Genomic DNA, 19,512 nt, shown 5'->3' with positions numbered 1-19,512 from the left:
CAAATGGACATATCAACGAGACAAAAAAATAAAGACACTAGAGAGCCCTAAATAAAGACATACATAGCAGAAATTCATGAATAGTCCCTTCAAAGTGCTACTGTCAAGGGGGTAAAAATGAATTCCAATCCTATGTTAAAAATATGACATAAAAATAAATACAAAATAGTCATGCCATAAATGAAGCATTTATGTAATTACATAGCAAATATTCATGTAGCAATATACTGACAAAGAAATAGAATATAAATTCTCTAGAATTCTTGAAATATCTCTCATTACAAACCAATCATTTCTATATAGAGGTAATCAAATTTCTGGCTTTGCAAAAATAATTTTCTTGCTATTGTTAAATTTATATAAAGTTAAAATGATAGCAGAACTCCAATGAACGTCCTTTACTTTTATTCACTAAAGTAAAACTCAAATTTTAGGGAAAAACTGAGTAAGGAGAGGGGTAGAGGAGAGAGAGAGAGAAGAAGAGGTGATGGCAGGATATATAGAGAAGGAAACAATGGAATGATTTGGATTGACCCAGCTTCGGCAACATTCACCCTTAACTGAGAGTCCAAACAGACCGAGATTGAATCAGAAGAGAGCTAGTGTCTATAACAATACGATGATGCCAGTATCACCAGAAATACGAATCATGTTGGTCAGAAAAATCTTACAGATTTCTACTACATGTATGAAACTTCCTATTGTGCCACTATAGAGTTTCTATATAGCAAAAAGAATTCTAAATGTCAGAAAACTAACCAATTTGGGACCACATATCTCAATCCAACAAAAATTGAAATCTAGTCTCATCTTTTGGCATTTTTTTCCAGTGCTATAATTTCTCCATTTTCTTTATAGCAGAATTTTTAAAATCAATTCTGCATCTTCTGAGGAACTAATTAAAACCCCTATAACTAGTCTCCAACAGACTTAAGTATTGGTACACACAAGTCACTATGACAGTCTCTGTGCTAAACCTTAATATAATTTTCTTTCAATGAGCACCTAATCTGAACTATACACTGTACTAGATACACACATTTACTACTTTAATTTTCATGACGATCCCATGATACAGATATTATTAAGATCTGTAGAAGAAAAATAACAGAATCATTATAAGATCTCAATCCCTTTACATAACCTAGGGCCCAAGCGAAAGTACACTGATCACTTGAGTTTTATTAGACATTCTTAACCCAAAGAGAAGAAGAAATTTGGAAATTAAAAGAGCAGCCTAATTGTGAATTGAAATTTGTTCTTCATTTAAGGTACACTATGGGAAATAGTCTGTATTAACAAGATTTGTATCTTAAGCAAAATTTGCCAAATTTGATGGAATGAAATATGTTGAGTTTAACAGCAGAAATTATTTCTTTAGAAACAAGTAATATCTAAGTACATTACCTGGATTTTTGGGAAAATTTAAGCTTATTTTTTTTACCACTGATTATAAGATTTCTATATGATTATATACCCCAGAATTTTAATTTTATACTAATAGAAAATGAGATGATGGGACACATAGCATATTGTTAATCCAATGGAATTCAGTGAATCACATTTCCCAGTATCTGCATTCATGTGTGTACCTTTCGCATATAATCTTGATCATGTGACTAGTTTAATTAAGTCAATGGGGAAAACACATAGACATTAGGGCTTGCCCTCATGAAATATTGTTGGCACCAGGTAAGGAAGCCCATCCTAGACTTCTAGAGAATCAGAGATTACATGGAGAACGAAGCAGCGATCACAAATGTCCCACTCAAACTGACATCCCAACAGACACTCTAGCTAAATAAACTGCATGTTGAAATGAGGCAAAAGCTACAGAAGAACGACTAAACCAACCAGAGGAATTGCAAAAACTAGCAATTATTCATTGCATTGTCAGTAATACAGAATTAATTTAAAAATCCATACCAGAATTGGACGGCTACCGTAACACAAACCTAAAACTCATGCTGTTGACTTTGGGACTGGGCAGTAAGTGGTCTCTAGAGCAGCGGTGAGGAACCTGCTATTTGATGCTAGAAAGCTGTCTAATAGTATTGAAGCAATGGCAAATGTCTTCTGACGTATTTTTGAAAATAGAAAATACACCTAATGGTTCTATAATGAACATGTAAATCTGGCTGGCAGAATGTTAAAAGTGTCAACTGTCTTCTTTAGGTGTATATGCTAGAATAAGGGAAGAGAAAGAGGAGCTAAATTTCAGTTTGCAAGGTGAATTTAGAGAATATATAGAGAAATTAAGAACTGCTTGGATGGAAAATAAAATTATTTTACATAGTCTCTCCAACTGGCAGAAGATTCCCAAGATAAATATACATTTAAAGCACTTATCAAATCAGTGGCCTGGCTATAAGGCACTTTGTTAGACCTCAAAAGGAGTTAAGGCAGTGCCTAATAGATTCATTCATCTATTACAAAGGCATCTATGACTCTTATAAGCAGTGCCTTACAGCACCACATATGGAGTATCAAGTGGAAAAAAGAAGTCTGCCTTAAAAATAAGCGAGACATGGCTGTGGGGGCATCAAGTTAATTCCAATTTGATTTATGAAAAGATCACAAATTTTTTTTTTTTAAAAGATTTATTTATTTATTTATACAAGCACTGGGTACAGTCAGAAGCGCAGGGGGGTGAGAGAATTCACCAGAGCAAGAGAGGGGAACAGAACAGGCAGACCGACGAAATACACTGCTGAGGGGAGCAGCGGGCGGCAGGAGAGGTCTGCGCGCCATGTGGGACCTTCGCCTGGTGGCCGGGGATAGAACCGGCGCTGCGGAGGCTGCGGGCAGCTTCGCAGCCCAGCGCTCAACCGCTGCGCCACTGGGGAAGCCCAAAGATCACAAAATTTTTAAGGAAATCCATCAGTTTGGATTAAAGGGGATAATGTTAGTTTAAAAGGAAAAGAAGCCTCTGACTCCCCAACCTACAAAGGCTAAGAAAGGTACTCAACTATAAATGCAGGCTATTTCTAATAAATAAGGAGAAAGATGTCTCATAGACCAGAACCAAGTTCTCAAAGACAAGATCCAAGAGCAACAAAGAACAATGTTTTAGATAAATGACTCCCAGGGAGGAGAACTGGACCCTAATCAGGAAATATTCCTTGTTCCCTATGTGGGAGGTCTCATAAGATGTGCCTGTTTGGTATTTTAGAGTTGATGTGGTCCTGTGATGGCTATGTTCTCTCCTTCTTCCTCTTTTTGAGTGGGTATGTCTATTATTGTTAGTATGTCTATTGCTATCACCTCTTCCTTATTCACTATTGTATGCTAAATATGTGAGCAGAAAATTATTTATTGTTTTAGGCATGAGTATTTGGATCAAGAGGAGCTCCATCCAAATGTCTTATCCTTTTTTTAAAAAAAAAAGATTTATTTTTGCATACAAGAGCTGGGGTACAGGCCAGAGATGCAGGGGGTGAGAGGATCACCAGAGACAGAGTGGGGAACAGAACAGTTCAGTCTGGGTAGACTGACTGAAACACACTGCAGAGGGGAGCAGTGGGCGAGGCAGGAGAGGTCTGCTGTGCCATGTGGGTAGCTCCCCTAGCTGGCTGGGGATCGAACTCGTGCTGCAGTGGCTGCGGATTGCTTCATAGTGCAGTGCTTAACCCCTTGCGCCACCAGGGAGGACCCCCAAATGTCTTATCCTTATCTAGATCTTATTCTGGTTGTGAGATCATTTGTTTCTTAACTGATGCTATAACTAGTTGAAGCTATAGGTGTTCAGGAGTTGACTAGTGTATTTTGTGTATGGGGAAGATATGAATCATTGAGTTTATAACAGATTATTTAAGTGGAATCCAACATACCTTCCTATAATGTTAATTTTGTGAGATTCCTTCTCTCAAGACATTTACTTTTGCCAATGGGACATAAGCAAATGTAGCACAAGAAGAGAATTGATAAGCATTTTTTTTTTTATAAGCACAACCTTTTTGTGCTTGATTTTTTTCTTTTTTTTAAAATAAATTTTATTTTTATATATTCCCCATACAATTGCAACCCCCTTATTTTGACTCCAATCCCTCCCCCCCTGCCCCTCACCCCCCATAGAGTGTCTCTGGTTCATAGTTTTTTGTTGATTTTGATTTTCACTTTCTTATAGTTATTCATTTTCCCGGTCCCTTATTTAAGTTTTCTAGATTCCTGTTATGAGTGAGACCATCTGGTATTTTTCTTTTTCTTTCCGGCTTATTTCGCTGAGCATGATCCCTTCCAGCACCATCCATGTTGCTGCAAATTGCATGTGTTTATCTTTTTTGAATGCTGAGTAATATTCCATGGTGTATATGTACCACATCTTCTTGATCCAGTCATCTATTTTTGGGCATTTGGGTTGTTTCCAAAGCTTAGCTATTGTAAACAGTGCTGCTATAAACATAGGGGTGCATTTTTATATTGAGACTTAAGTTCTTGAGACATTGCTGCCATCATATGAGGAAGCCCAGTCTCACCCTCTGGAGGATGAAAGACCTCATGAGAGACATCAGTCAACTTAGTTGTTTCAATGGAATCCAACTGGCAGCCAATTTTCTAGCTGGGTACAGCTATAGGAGTGAATCCAAATGAAAACAAAGAATGACCCAGCTGCAGGTTAGGAACCAGTGTCAATTCTGTAACCCTTATCATTCCTAATTACTTCTGAAAAAGAGTGAACATTCAATTAGTACTGGCTAATTGATTGGAAGTCCCGTCCATATAAATTTTTTCCCAGGGATACTTATCTTTAATAATTTATATGTTCATAGATGTATAGTATACTTAAAAGCTCTTTAGAGAATAGGAATTTAGGGGATTTTAGCAACGTGGTGGCATAATGAAGATACCAGGAACATGCCCTCCCAGTTATTCAGAACCAAATTGCCAGCATACCAAATTAAACAACCCCTGAAAGAAAAATGTATGACTGTTACATATATCAGGTGAAAAGGCATGGCAGAAACGGGTAGGAAAAGCTGTAATTGAATTGTGTTTACAACACGGGACAGTACAACCGACAAGAAGGAGAAGTAGCTGCTGTTCACAGTCCTTCTGATATTGTTGACTCAGGCACATACACCCACATATTGGACTTTGGAGTTGGTACACAGGACAGTGGGAGCAAGACTGAAGAACTCAAAGAGTGGGAGTTCAGATTAATGACTTAATCCTGGAGCTTCCAATCTATTAGAACTGGAACCCAAATCATCAGAAAAAATCAGGTACATGTACTGTGTCTTCTCATGGAAGAGTCTATTATTTATAGTCACAGGCAGTGATAATAAGAACACCTGCTTTACCCTCACCCAGGGTCAAAACTAAGACAACAATTTAACGTTCTCACTCATCAGAGCTTAAGCTCCTGAATCTTAAACAGGAGCAAGCAACCCAGGGTAAGGGCCCATACTCAAAAAAAAAAAACAGAGAATAAATATAAATACATACAAGCAAAGCATTTGGTAATATTCAGCACCCATTTGTGTTAAAAAAAATTCTAAACAAGGGCCTCCCCGGTGGCGCAGCGGTTGAGCGCTGGGTTGCGAGGCTGCCCGCAGCCTCTGCAGCGCCGGTTCAATCCCCGGCTGCTCCCCGGCCACCGGCAAGAGTCCCACATGGCACGCAGACCTCTCCTGCTGCCCGCTGCTCCCCTCAGCAGTGTACTTCGTCACTCTCTCTGTTCTACTCTCCTCTCTGGCTCTGGTGAATTCTCTCACCCTCCCGCACCTCTGACTGTACCCAGTGCTTGTATAAATAAATAAATAAATAAAAATCTTTACAAAAAAAAAAAAGAAAAAAATTCTAAACAAGACAGGTATAGAAAGAACCTGCCTCAGCATAATATTTATTATGAATATATACTCAATATAATGCTTACTAGTAAAAGACAGACCTTTACGTTCAAGATCAAGAACAAGACAAGTATACCTGCTGTCACTACGTTGTTTAATTTAGCATTAGCGATTTTAGCTACAGTAGTCAGACAGCTACAGAAAATAGAATCCTGGTTGGAAAAGAAACTATCTTTGTTTGCAGACAACAAGATACTACATATAAAAAACCTTAAAGTCTCCACCTAAGAATCATTAGAAATATGCATGAATATAAGAATATGGCAGACAACAAAATCAACAAAATTCTATTGCATTTTTATACACAGCAAATGGAAGAAAAATAAATTAAGAAAATAATTCCATTCACAACTGCTTAGAAAATAAACCACAAGGAGTTGACTTAACCAAAAAATGAAGGGCTTATCCAATGAAAATTGTAACACATGGATTTATATCATGACATAAAGAGATGGAACAACATTCCATGTTCATGGATGAAGAAAATTGATAGAGTCAAAATGACTATTCTACAAAAAGTGATATATAGTTTCAATAGATTCTGATCAAAGCCATAGTAACTATCATATGACCCCCACAAAAATGGCATCTATTAAAAAGATCCACAACAGCAAGTTTTTGGAGAAAAAGTAAGAAAAAAGGAACTCTATTTCATTACTGGTAAGAATGTAAACTGATGCAGCCATTTGGGAAAGAGATCTGGATTTAGCTTAAAAACTAAAAATAGAAATACTTTATGGCCCAGAATTCCCACTCTTGGGCATCTACCCAGAGAACATAAAACCATTAAGTCAAGAAATCATATGTGTATAGTGTTTACTGCAGCATTATTTAGCTGGGACATGAAATAATCTAAGTCCCAGCATAATAGCTGGGACATGAAAAAATCTAAGTGCCCACTGATAGATGACTAGATCGAGAAGATATTGTACATCCATACAATGGAATACAATTCTGTGATGAGAGATGAAATGTTGCCATTTATAACAAAAGGGAAAGAGTTTGAGAGAATTCTGTGCATTAAAGCAAGTCAGAATGACAAATGCAAACATTAAACGTTTACACAGAAGAAGGCAATTCAACATAGCAAAACACTTATAAAAACTAGTGGACACTAATAAAGTGAGATTTCTGAGAGTAAGAGGGAGAAGGAGGGATAAAGGGCCAACGAGTTAAAGGGATAGTGATAGGGGAAAATAAAAGAAATTTTGTTATCCTTAGTTCTCTGCTATCACCACAACAGATAATTAATTTTGAATTTTTGAATGTTTTTACCTTGTATTTTGTTTAGCAGATTGTGATGCAGAAATAGTGGAAATTTGCTAAGTATTCTTGATCTTAAGTCTAAAATCACTGAAGTATCCATATTCATGTTTGATGCTTCACAATTAGCATAGAAGTCTGGATTTGTTCTGAACAATACTTTGCTAGAGCTGGGAAGGCAAGGAGAAATGGAGGAAAGGAGTTTCAGGTAAAATCTCACTGACTTCTACAATTATTACCAATTTATACAACATAAAAATTGGACTAGAACTGGTAAAAATGTTGTTCCATCAAAGTAAAAACCGAAATTCTAACAGTGGCCATCAAGGATCTATATCATTTACTGTTTGTACATTTAGGTCTCATGTCCCACTGCCATCTCTCTGACTTCATCCATCTTCTCTTCCCTTTCATATCACTCATTCTGCTGTAGACACAGTAAGTCTTACTATTCACAGTAAGATTCTTACTATTCCCTGGTTATAACCTTCTATTTAAGGTCCCTGAAAACCTTCTATCAAGTTACTTCCTCTTTCTGGAATAGTCCTTCTCCAAATAGCCATATGGCTAATCCCCTCATCTAATGCAAGAACTGTTCTAATGTCATCCTTTCAGTGAAGCTTTATACATTTTACTATTTAAAATTTATCCCATCTCTCATTCCAAAAAAAATGACTAATCAAATTAAACACAATAAATATCAGTAATTATTATATTTTACATAGAATGTTTAATAAAATGGATAAATGAACAATGATGGCACAACAAAACATTATATTAAGAACAGTTCTTCATTTTAATCAACCATGTGAGTTATTTAGGATACATGTAACATGTAATACCACATTTTATTGTTTTTAAAAGATTAAAGAATGATAAAGTAATGATTAAGTTACTCTGGTTACAGAAACTTTATTTGCAGAAACTAATATGCTTTCAAAATGCATATGGGCCAAAGCAAGATGCAGGGTTGTAGAATACTATGGGTCTGGTCATCCAGGGTTACAAGCTCAAATGCCAGTAGAAACTACAATGACAACCTAAATGTGTGTATCAGGCAAGGTTTACAGCTAGAAGCAATAAGACCTGTGGCAAATGAAAAAGTAAATGACCGGTAAAGAAAATCAACTATATCACCCCTTAACTATACTTTCTCATAGGATACTATTACTTAGTTCCACTAACCTACTGTTTCTATATTTCTGTTGCACTTTTATTATTGTTAAGATAATGTAGTCTGGAGGAGATTAAGCATTTAGACATCTTTTAATACATGGTTCCCAAAAGAATAAACATCCTGTTTCTATACCTAATGTTCTAAGTTCAAGAATCCCCTAGATAATATGAGAGTGTGCTCTTTTATTCTAAAAATAAATTCAATGCTTGGGCTTGACCAGGCATTTGGGATTTCATGTCCTCTTAGGCTTCAACTGTGATTTTGCTTGTGTGCAACCCAGACCCTTGCAGGAAGAGATTCTTGGAAGTGACACACAGATCTCTTCCCATATGGTTTGCACATGCATTTTCTGTATGCATGGCTAATTCAAGGGCATGAGAAAACATATGCAAACGTTATTGGCACAGAAATTTAGACATTCTTTGAAATGTTGACCTTTAAATGTTTAACACCTGTAGTACACAGGATATGATAATTTCTCACTACAAATCCTCATTATAAAAATAAGTGGAAATGGTCATCCTTGGGGGGAAAAAATTTCATTGTCTCCACCTAAGAAATAATCTCAATAAGGAGAAGGTAGAATAAGAATATGTGTTGATTCTCATGTTTTTTTTTTTTTTTTTCAAGAAAGACAAGACGGTTGACTTGAAACACCATCAGAAATAAATATCCATCATCCTGAAACTTGCAAAAGATAAACTAAATCTCAAGATAGAACTTAAAGTAACAAAAATTAAAGTTATCATTCTGTTTTCTGCACTAAGGTTATAATAATATAAAAGTACCCAATATCTTAAAGTTACAATTGTAATAATTATTATTTTAATTACATTTATCTGAACCATCTGGTACAAATTATTTTAAGACTCTGAGCCTGTTTATTAGTAAAATGAACTCAATAACACCAACCTTAAAGGTTTTTATAAATTCCAAATGAAATATCGTAAATCAATAATAGGCCGTGTAAATTGTGAGGTGTCGTCTATTAGTTTAATGTGGATCCAGATCAACCTGGGACTAAAGATGTATCCAATTACTTGCTGCATGAAATTCAGTAAGTCCTTCACTAATTCTAGTTAAGGTGGTAGTAGTGGAGTGTTTCTATAGCACATTATGATCCACTCCCTACTGTGTTTCATATTTCTGTGCTTTAGATCATTGCTTAGAAAGTAGATGATTGCTTAGAGGTATAATGGACAGCAGCACCTAGTTGAACTGAACTGACAAATTTGTATGGATGATCAGATGATCCATTTGCCAGTAATAACTAAAAGTGGTTGATATTTTCTGAGGAATTATTCTCTTCACAGCACTTTACAAGTTTATAATTTAAGTCATATGATTCTCAGTGTGAAGTATATAAATCTCACTATGAAGTCTATAATATTAGCCCTGTATAATATATTATAAAGCTTATGTCCTGGCAGTTTAAATAATAAACTGAAGTTAGAGAGTAAGAAGAAATAGTAAAATTTTCCCCTTCACTTCTGCGTTCATAACATTTAACTATTAACAATATAATGGCAAAGTCTTGGCTAAAGATGATCCATTGTATATATTACTATGTGAACCATCAGAAATATGTGAAAAATGCACATGTGTAGTAGTAGTAGTAGTAATAGGAATAGTATAGTAGTAGCAGAAATAATCTCAGGATCCTCTTCAGTAAAACTTCTAGTAAAATTTACATAAAATACATTTTTTCAGTATCAATATCATGAAATCCACTTGGTAGAATCCATGGTACAGCTAGGAAGCGGAAAAATGAATCCAATACTTACGAGGGAAGAATTTAAAGTGAGAAGGCCAGGGTGAGGGATGGCAAGCACCTGACACATGATCTACTACTCTTCACTACAGCCCTCAGAAGTTCAAGAGTACATCGTAATGCTCTTCTTACCTTGAGCTCAAATATGACCTTGGAATCATCCCTAACTTAATTCTCTATATAACTATTAACAATTGGTTGGTAAAAACTTTGTCATCCACACCCTAGACTAGTTATTTTCAACTGTAGTGCATTAGAGTCACTTGGAAAATTACTAAAAAATACTGGCTCTTTGAGAGATTCTGATTCATTGGGTTTGAGTAGAATCCAGATTTCTCTATATATAATTTTTTAAGTTCCCAGGTGCTCTAAGATACATCTAAGAATTTTTTTAATGTTCCCAGGTGTTCCAGTATGCAATCAAATTCAGAAAATCTGGCTAAGCTTGTTAGTAGATATGGTTATTAGCATGTTGAAAGGACAACAAATACAGAAAAAGAAGGAATTGACATGGATCTTTCAGAAAAGGAACAATTTAAAAATAATTAGCAATGAGATTCAGACAATAAATATTTTAAATATGAATATAAATAAAGTTTCTTATTTAGTGTGCTTAATGGAAGATAACAAAGGTGAAACAAATTCCGGTTCACCAAACACTTAGTAATCTGTGTCAAGTATTGCTAGCGCTTCAAGGAAAGGAAAGGGTAAGAGTAAATGTGGGGTGAGATCTGCAAGTTAGAGACACATGGAATTACTGATTATTTTTTAACAAATTGCAGAGTAGTATTTAAACTAGAGAAGTCCTTGTCATTTCACCTCTTATCTTTTCCCTTCATTTCATATAATTGGCAATTATTTTCTTAAAAAAATCTTTTATATTATCAAAACTTCTTTTTTAATCATTTTAGTAAATGTAAAACAGGAAAATTTTAAACTAACTTTAGTTACTACTTTTCCCTTCCATTAAAGAACATCAACAGTAGTAGACAGTTGTAGTGTATATTCACCAACTGATTTGAAATTAACATTTAACATTCCAGTCTTACTGCTAACCTACAAAAAAAAATCATTAGACTTGACATTTGTACCAGTGACAAATTACAAGAATATCTTCAGGACACTCAATGATTTTTTTGCTGAAACTGTGGTCAAGTTGCCAGTTTTCACTGACATTCTCCAACAATTTGGCAGTTAAAAGTTTTCAGTTACAAATCAGCAAGTTTCATCTCAAACATCTGTGGACATTTAAGTTCACTGGAAAATTGGCAAAATTATTTTAAGGGATAAAAGACACTTGAGAGTGATATCAGTCATCCATCATCTCTCACAATCATTCCAGCAGAGCAACAGATTTAGAAAATTAGCTTTGGACTCACTCTTTTGTCTCCTCATTCTTGCCAAAACCTCTCTCTCAAGTGTGGCATAAGGTGTTTTCATGGTGGAAATTGCTCACATGAGCATTCATCATGGCTGATTAATGGTCAATGCAAAGCATGAAAAATGTCTCCAAGTGACCCCTCATCAGAATGTCACACAGCTGCCCTAAACCAATCTAAAAAATGTGACAGTAAGACAAGAATGGTCATATCTGAGAAAAGCAAATGGGGAAGTAATAAGAGAGGAAATTATACTAAGTGAAGATGAATTGTCAGACCATGAATTATTTCATTTTACTTGCTTTGCTAACTTTACATTGACATTAGCACATTTAATTGTGTAGGGCCAATGCCCATTCCTCTTTTGTCAATGAAATAAAAAAGAAGTCATCCTGGGGAAATGATCACTAATTAGATAAACTGACAATAAGAAATTGTACAAAAATCAGTTTATGCTTTCATTTTCCCTATTGAAACTGTACATTTAACACCAATAGTTCTCAAAGTGTGATCTGGAGACACTTTTGAGCACCTAAGTCTTCAGGGAGTACACAAGATCAAAACAATATTCATTGTAATACCGAAATTTTATTTATCTATTTCACTCTCATTCTTTTTTTTAAGGTAAAAAAGTGAGAAATTTATTGTCAGATGAGGACAGGAAAGCTCTCTGAACAGAGAGGGGTTCATTCTCTTATTAAGATGTATATTTTTCCAAAGGTTCCATGTCTCCAACATTACCTGAAATGGTAATTAAAGTAGTTCTTCTGTTTCCAATTACATATCTGTGTGAAGCTAAATTTTCTTTATAGACTTCAATAAAAAAAAATTGCAATGGATTGAATGCAGAAGCATATCTGATAATCCAGCTTTTTCCTATTAAGCAGGTCATTAAAAAAATGAAAAATGTAAAACAATGTCCCTGTTCTTGAAAACATTTTTTATAAAAACATATTAGTTATACAAACAAGTGTTGGGGTTATTTTTGTTTCATTTAAAAAGACTATTAAAGAAATATTTTCACATGTCCCAATTTTTATTTTTAATGTTCCAAATGTCTCAATTTTTATTTTTAATTTGGTAAATATAAACAGATATAACTCACATAAATGAGAATTTCTGGGATACTTTAGTATTTTTTAATTAATCCTGAGAAAAGTGTTTAGGATTTGCTATTTGAGACTATTCTTAAATGTCAAATTAATCTTAACATTCTGTATCATTTATGATTAAATTTTCTTTTATAGATAATTATGCACCTAGGACCCAGATTATGGTTTTTAATACCACTATCCAATTACAGGAACCAGGATTTGATGAGGAAATAGCTAGTTCTAGAACTGAGGCAGGAAATATTCAAGGTGAGTTGGGCCTTACTGCAGTGCTAGAAACTAAGAAATTACTAAAACAAAGCAACAAAACAAACCACTCCCCCTCAAAATAAACAGTGCTAGGAGTATATAAAAGGGACACTGCAACCAATTAGAAGAGCTCCCACAGGCCCAAACTGGAGTAATTTGAACAACAAAATACAATAACATTGGCCTATAATCCTAAGTATAAAATAAATATACCAAGAGTCCACATTGATAAATATTTGATTAAATAAATAAATTGGGGTTGGGGAAAGAGGGAAGGAACAAAATCCTGTGCAAAACAATTACAATAATTTATGTACATATTTTTCTCATAAGGATATAGAACATAACTAACTACACTTCAGATGGAGACCTTCTTCTAATGGGATATTACTCAGCAATCAAAAAAGATAAACTCATGCCATTTGCAGTAACATGGATAGAGCTTGAAGGGATCTTGCTCAGTGAAATAAGACAGAAAAAAAAAAAAAAAAGAAAAATACCAGATGGTTTCACTTATAGGAGGAATGTAGAGGATCCAGATAAGGGATCAGGAAAAAAAAAAAGTAATTATAATAAAGTAAAAATCAAAATCAACAGGCAACTATAAACCAGAGACATTCTGGGGCGGGGGGGAAGGGAGTAGGATCAAAACAGGGTTGGGAAGAACATAAGGGATCATGGTGATGTTTCAGCAGTGAGTGAATGGTGGGAATTTCATGCAGACTGTAACCAAGATGAAAATGGATACATTATAAAAAATGAAAAATGATGTAAAAAATACACAAAATAATAAAAAATAAAAAGTATGGAAAGGCTAAAAAACAGTAGTTTTACAATAGAGAAACCTACAAACACTGCCTCAACCACTGAACAATGTGAATATCAAACAGTGACGTCACTGTGACAATATATGTTCTCAATATTATATGATGAAAATGCACTTCCCCTGCCTAAAAAGGCCAAGACTCATCATGAGAAAAACATCAGACAAATTCCAATAAAGGAGCATGTTGCAAAATATTTGACTAATAATCTTTAAAACTGTCAAAATCATCAAAAAACAAGGAAAGTCTGGGAAACTGTCACAGCCAAGAGAAACTTATGTAGATATGATGGCCAAATATATGTGGTGTCCTGGATGAAACCGTGAAATAGAAAAGGGATATTAGGTAAAGAGTAAGGAAATCTGGAAAAATGTAACTTTAGTTTAATATATTCATATTGGTTTATTGGTTATGAGAAACATAATGTAAATGTCAGTAACAAGGGACACTAAGTTAAATGTGGACAGACTGCATTTTGGTTTGAATTCTCAACAGCAAACAAGAAGTGAAAAAAATTATTAAGGGGGCTTTAGATCGATGTTTCTCAAGATGTTATTCTCAGAACAGCTGAATGAGAATCTGACCAAGGAGCCCAATAAACAGTTGTCATGGAACTGCCCGCCCCCACCAGGTCCTACTGGAATACAAACTGGGAAACAGCCCAGAAATCATCATTTAACAAATCTGAACTCTAGTGCTAGCGATAAATATTAGTTACAAAAAAAAAAAATCCCCTTCCACCTTAATTTACACCTTAGCAAAAGTAACAAAAATAATCTGACCAAATAATAAGGCAGCAGCAGGTCAACTAAGCAAAAACCTTCTCAAAGAACTTGAATAACTTACACTTTATAAATTATTCATAATCGGATTAACTATGATCATTTTCAGCAACATGACTCAAAGATTGCCAAAACATTTCTCTCTCAGTAATAACATAATTGATAACTGATATATTTTATAACTTGGAAAGACAGAAAGTTAGTCATTACTCATGTGTCAAATTAAACTATCACCCTAAAATCAGCCATGCTTCATCTTATTAAGCTTAAGAATACCTAGGGAAAGAACTAATTACACCTAATTTCGATTCAATTTTTGAAATTTATAATGTGAGAAGTATTATCAGATTGAGCCAAGTTAATTTACCTTCAGCACAGTAGCTATTTCTGAAAAAATATATAGTATTAATGAACATATAAATAAAAATTTAAGGGGAAATATGATTTCATTATGATAGAATGATCAAGGGAAAGAAGGTATTACCAGAATGGTTGAGGGAGATAATTAACAAGGAGTAGATTGCCTCCCTTCTAATGCCTCCATGTTAATTCTTAGAATTTCTAATAGCATCAATCCTTCATAGACTGTTCCCTAAGAAAAGCAATGTGGTTTTGCAAAGTAAACATTACAGGGGATGTCAAGATTGTTTTTCTAATATAATTTGATTCACTGAAATGGGACAAATTTGTGTTTTGTTCCTATTCTTTCCTCATCTTTGAGGACTGTAAAATCATGTCTAGAGAAAAAATAGAAACATAATCCAGCTTACTTTCCTTGTTCTCTGGAAATATTTATTTCTCTTTTTACATAAATGAAAATAAAATCTTATTTAAACTTTGATAAAAGTATAAAATAATCATGTGAAGCTTAAAATAATGGAAAAAGTCACTCACAAGAGTTTCAGTTACAATCCTACAAGATTTGAACTTTTGATGTATGGAATTCTGACAAGCATTAAAAAGGAGGAAGCATTCAAATTATAGGACTATCAGAAATTATGGTGAGAGAGTTTTCACTACATGATTTCCATCACAACTACTCGTATGAGAAGAGGCATCATGATTGATGAATATATATGGAAACTGTAGCTTTATAATTACTATTTAGACATTTTAAATTTTTAGAACTATTTATTTATAAGAGCTAGAAATATCAATGGTATACTAAAGAGGTATATTAAAAATACATATAGTGATTATCAATCTCATTCTACCAAAAAAGATATTCAATAAATGTGGCTGTCTTTTACTAAACTTAATTTTTGTTCTAAGCATCTATACTATGAAGTAGCAATAGCTTAGTCATTTCAGTATCTCTTTATCTTTTTCCTTGTTAAATCCTTTGAAAGTTATATAGTTATAGAGGTTGTGGGTAGAAATCTCATCATTTTTCTTCATCATCTATGTACATATAGTTTTGTGGTCGGTCACCTAGAACTTTGTGTTACAAGCAGCCATCTGTGTTCACTTCATATATGTCATTATCACAGCCTTCTTGTCTTGAAAACAAGGTCTTTAATTTTTGTTGATTCTCTGTGCCTGGGTGGTACTGCTCTCTACCACTCAGAAAAACATTTCTGTGGCTCCCTGAGCTTTGCAAGGGCAAGAGGCTACTCCAGAGGGCTGCTGACATGTGCAAACGTCTCTGCACTGTGCAAGGGGTACAGAGAAACTGAGGAGGCTTTTATTTCCTAAAATCTACTCTAGGGTGGGTAAAATAGGGCACAAGATAATCACACTTTCAAATTGACCAGTTTTACCAAGGATAGGGGATGTTTTGTCTCTCTTGAATTTGGCGATTAAGGGTGGAGAATGGAAAAAGTTTATCTGGCCCTTTTTCAGGAATCCACAAGAAACTAAGAGCTCTTTCCTTCTGTTTCTTCACCCCGCCACTCCCCATCTGGATATTCAATATATAGTTGGTAGGACATGGGAAAAGCCTGGTTTTTATTTATCTCACATTTTCCCAAGAATTTTCTGTTACATTTGATGTTTTAATTCAAAAATTAAAAACTTCACTCATATTCTCCGCTTTCTGCAGCAACATACTGCTGTCTTGACATACTATTTGCCTCATGGTCTAGCTGCTAGAATGAGTTCAAGTCACAGGGCATTCTGGAACCATCAGAGGAGAGGGAGGAATGCTTAAGTTAATATTGCAAATATCATTCTGCCAAGTAAATATCATTCTGTATGTGTATAATAGGAAATGTGTCTTCTGTATGTCTATATTTTTAGTTTTACTCTAAAAACATAGCTGATATTCCTGGTAAGGTTATAAAATTGAGAGAAAATATTATCAGTGTAGAAAATTTTCACAAATTGCATCTCTTTCTGGTACAGATTATTTTTCCATCAGACCAGCTTAGTTATTCAAGACAGATATACTTATTGTGGGTAAGGTTGAATGCATTGTTTCCTCGGCACTACAAAAATATAATTTGAAATTAAGACACAGGATTTTATTTATCAGCCAATATTATCTTGATAAATATGAGAGAGCAACTTGTAGATGTTCAGTGTGTACTCAGAAGGTCACAGAATGGGCGCAGAATCAAAAGTAGAGAAATATTTACATGTATAATCTCATTAATAAGTACCTTAAATTTAAATCTTAGAATTAAATTTCTTTATTTACTAGGAAACCAGAAAATCTCCCTTCCCTAATTCCAATTTCATTTCCAATTCTTAAAGAAAGCTGACAACGCAGCTTTCTTTCAGAAAGACGTATACAAGATTGAAAAAAATATAGTTAATTATGGTCAGATGTTATAATTTATATTCTATCCCTATCTACAAAGAGTATCTGCAATAGTAGCAAACTATGCAAAATGGTTCAAAGAAAATAGAGAAATGATGAAGAAAAAGAATGAGGACCAATGTATTGCTTGAAATTAACCAGCAACTCATAAAACAAGTTATTAAGAACATTATTTAGACCAATCTAATCCTATAACTGCTCTAGCTCTAAAATGAGCAGTGTCAAGCTTCATTAAACTTATATGAACTATCTAAAATTTTATTCATCAATAAACAGAAGGTACCTACACTCACATCTGAAAATGTGAAGATGAGTCAAAGCAAGCATAAAGACAGTTATGTAGAGATGACAAATGCATGGGAAATACCCAGAAAATCCCTTTGACTGGGGAAAAAAAAAAAAACTACATATAGAAATTCAAAAACAAATGAGCAAAACCTGCAGTCAAGAAAACTGTGCTCCAACAGGACTGATTTATTTCTCGTGAAAATAATATTTAAAAAATATATAGGGTAATGATTTCGCCACAAAAGTGGTTTTTTAAAAGATTTGTTTATTTATGCATACAAGAACTGGGGTACAGGCCAGAGGTGTGAGGGGTAAGAGGCTTTACCAGAGACAGAGTGGGGAGAACAGGCAGATCCACTGAAATACACTGCTAAGGGGAGCAGTGGATGAGACAAGAGAGGCCTGCTGTGCCATGTGTTGCTCCCTGGCCAGCCTAGGGATTGAATTCATGCTGCAGTGGCTGCCAATAGCTTGATAGCACTGTCTTTAACCCCTGAGCCACCAGGGAGGCCCCCATGAAAGTGTTTATCCTTAATACATGAATATTGCATGCCAGAAATCTGTTCTTTATGGCACTGTTAGCTTTTGACCCATTGGCATGGGTGTGCAGATGCGTGTATGTTGAGAGAGAGAGAGAGAGAGAGAGAGAGAGAGAGAGAGAGAGAGAGAGAGAACATATCAAGTTGTTATGGCTCCAAGAATCCTCCAAACTTCTCCCCTGCCTAATCTGGTCTACCAGGTAATTGAGTGGATTTTTTAAAATTTTGCTTTGTTTCAGTGCCAAAATGATAACCATCTCAGAAATAAAACACTATGATACACATATATCAGTTTAGCTACCATGGAGGAGGTGCTCAAACATTATAAATTTTATTTTTCTTTAAGAAAAGTTGAGCCCTTAAATTGTGAATAATGCAAAAGTTAATCACAACTGTTCTCCACAATCAAAAGGGTAATATGCTAGGTTCACTGTGCCCTTGAAACATTTTTACACCAATTCTATAACACTATATTATACTTTAAAGCATTAAAGTGAATTTTCTACTGATCATTACTCATGAATTACCAATAATTCTGTGTGTTATAGCTGTTCATTTGAATTTTAGGTAGCCTGTAACTAAGAGGTCCAACTTATTCACTCTTCATATCCAATCCTCTTATCTAATTGGCTCCACTGAGAAAACATTTCTCTTCAACCTTCCTTTTTTTTCTACTCTATGCATAATGCTAAAGAATATAAATGTACCCAACAGCAGCTCTGTAAAAATATGTAACTTGGCTCTAAAGAGTACAGCCTTTTATTGGTTGTCTCTCTTTGTGTTGGGCTGACACAAATTGCCTTCTGACAGGAGCAGGATCAATTAAGCTGATAAAAGCAGAATTGTGTATGAACAATGAGACCTACCTCTGCCATAATGTCAGAGCTTTCATTAGACAATCTGTGACTCCACAAATGAACAAAGACACATAGCCCCTATTAGTCACATGTTTCTAGTAGTTGGCTGTGTTAGGGCTTAGGGAAATGCACTATATATTCTTTTTGATAGTGAAAGTGCTAATACCTAATTGATCAGAGGACAATGAGAGCAACATCAGCAAGGACAAACAGAAGACAGGTTAATGAAGGCTAGAGATAGGCAGAACAAATTTTTGGCGCACAAATGGCTATGGAACCTACCTGAAACTAACAATAATATTTTAATTTCACCAAAAAAAAAAAGCATATGATGTTTTCATCAGGCCTACTTCTTTATAAAATACTGCACTTGATCAAAGAGGTTCATTAGCTGCTATTGATGAAAAAGAGCAAAAGAAAAATTCTTGCCCTTATCCATAATTAAAGCAAAATGAAAAAAACAGCTCTTATTTAGAAAAGATGCAAATAAGATTGCATCTGTCACTATATCTACATGTTGGTTATTGAAAATGTTTATTTTATACAATCTTTTTCATACTATACAACTTCAGACATGACTGTGTATGGTTCTAAATGGCAGGTCTAGATAACAGGGAAATTTACAATATGGAAAGAAATGCTCAAAGTATTATACAACTTA

General features: G+C 34.6%; 1 protein-coding gene across 4 annotated transcripts in view; it reads right to left on the bottom strand.

Moving 5' to 3' along the window:
- LOC119261001 (uncharacterized) overlaps window positions 1-19,512 on the bottom strand; it is a 373,660-nt gene that overhangs the window by 55,497 nt on the left and 298,651 nt on the right. For 2 of the 4 annotated variants that reach the window (XM_054688232.1, XM_054688231.1), the window contains exons 2-3: window positions 11,440-11,615; window positions 7,125-7,282 (exon numbers count right to left, since the gene is read on the bottom strand). In XM_054688232.1, the coding sequence (XP_054544207.1) occupies window positions 7,125-7,221 (97 nt within the window). In that variant the 5' untranslated portion in view covers window positions 7,222-7,282; window positions 11,440-11,615. The remainder of the gene's footprint in view (window positions 1-7,124; window positions 7,283-11,439; window positions 11,616-19,512) is intronic. The other 2 variants (XM_054688233.1, XM_054688230.1) reach the window with 1 other exon arrangement.

Source organism: Talpa occidentalis, unplaced genomic scaffold (assembly GCF_014898055.3).
Source record: "Talpa occidentalis isolate TD23 unplaced genomic scaffold, MPIMG_talOcc4v2.1 talOcc4.6, whole genome shotgun sequence".
Taxonomy (NCBI): domain Eukaryota; kingdom Metazoa; phylum Chordata; class Mammalia; order Eulipotyphla; family Talpidae; genus Talpa; species Talpa occidentalis.
The sequence above is the reverse complement of the archived record's forward strand: the minus strand, read 5'-3'. Positions and strand labels throughout refer to the sequence as shown.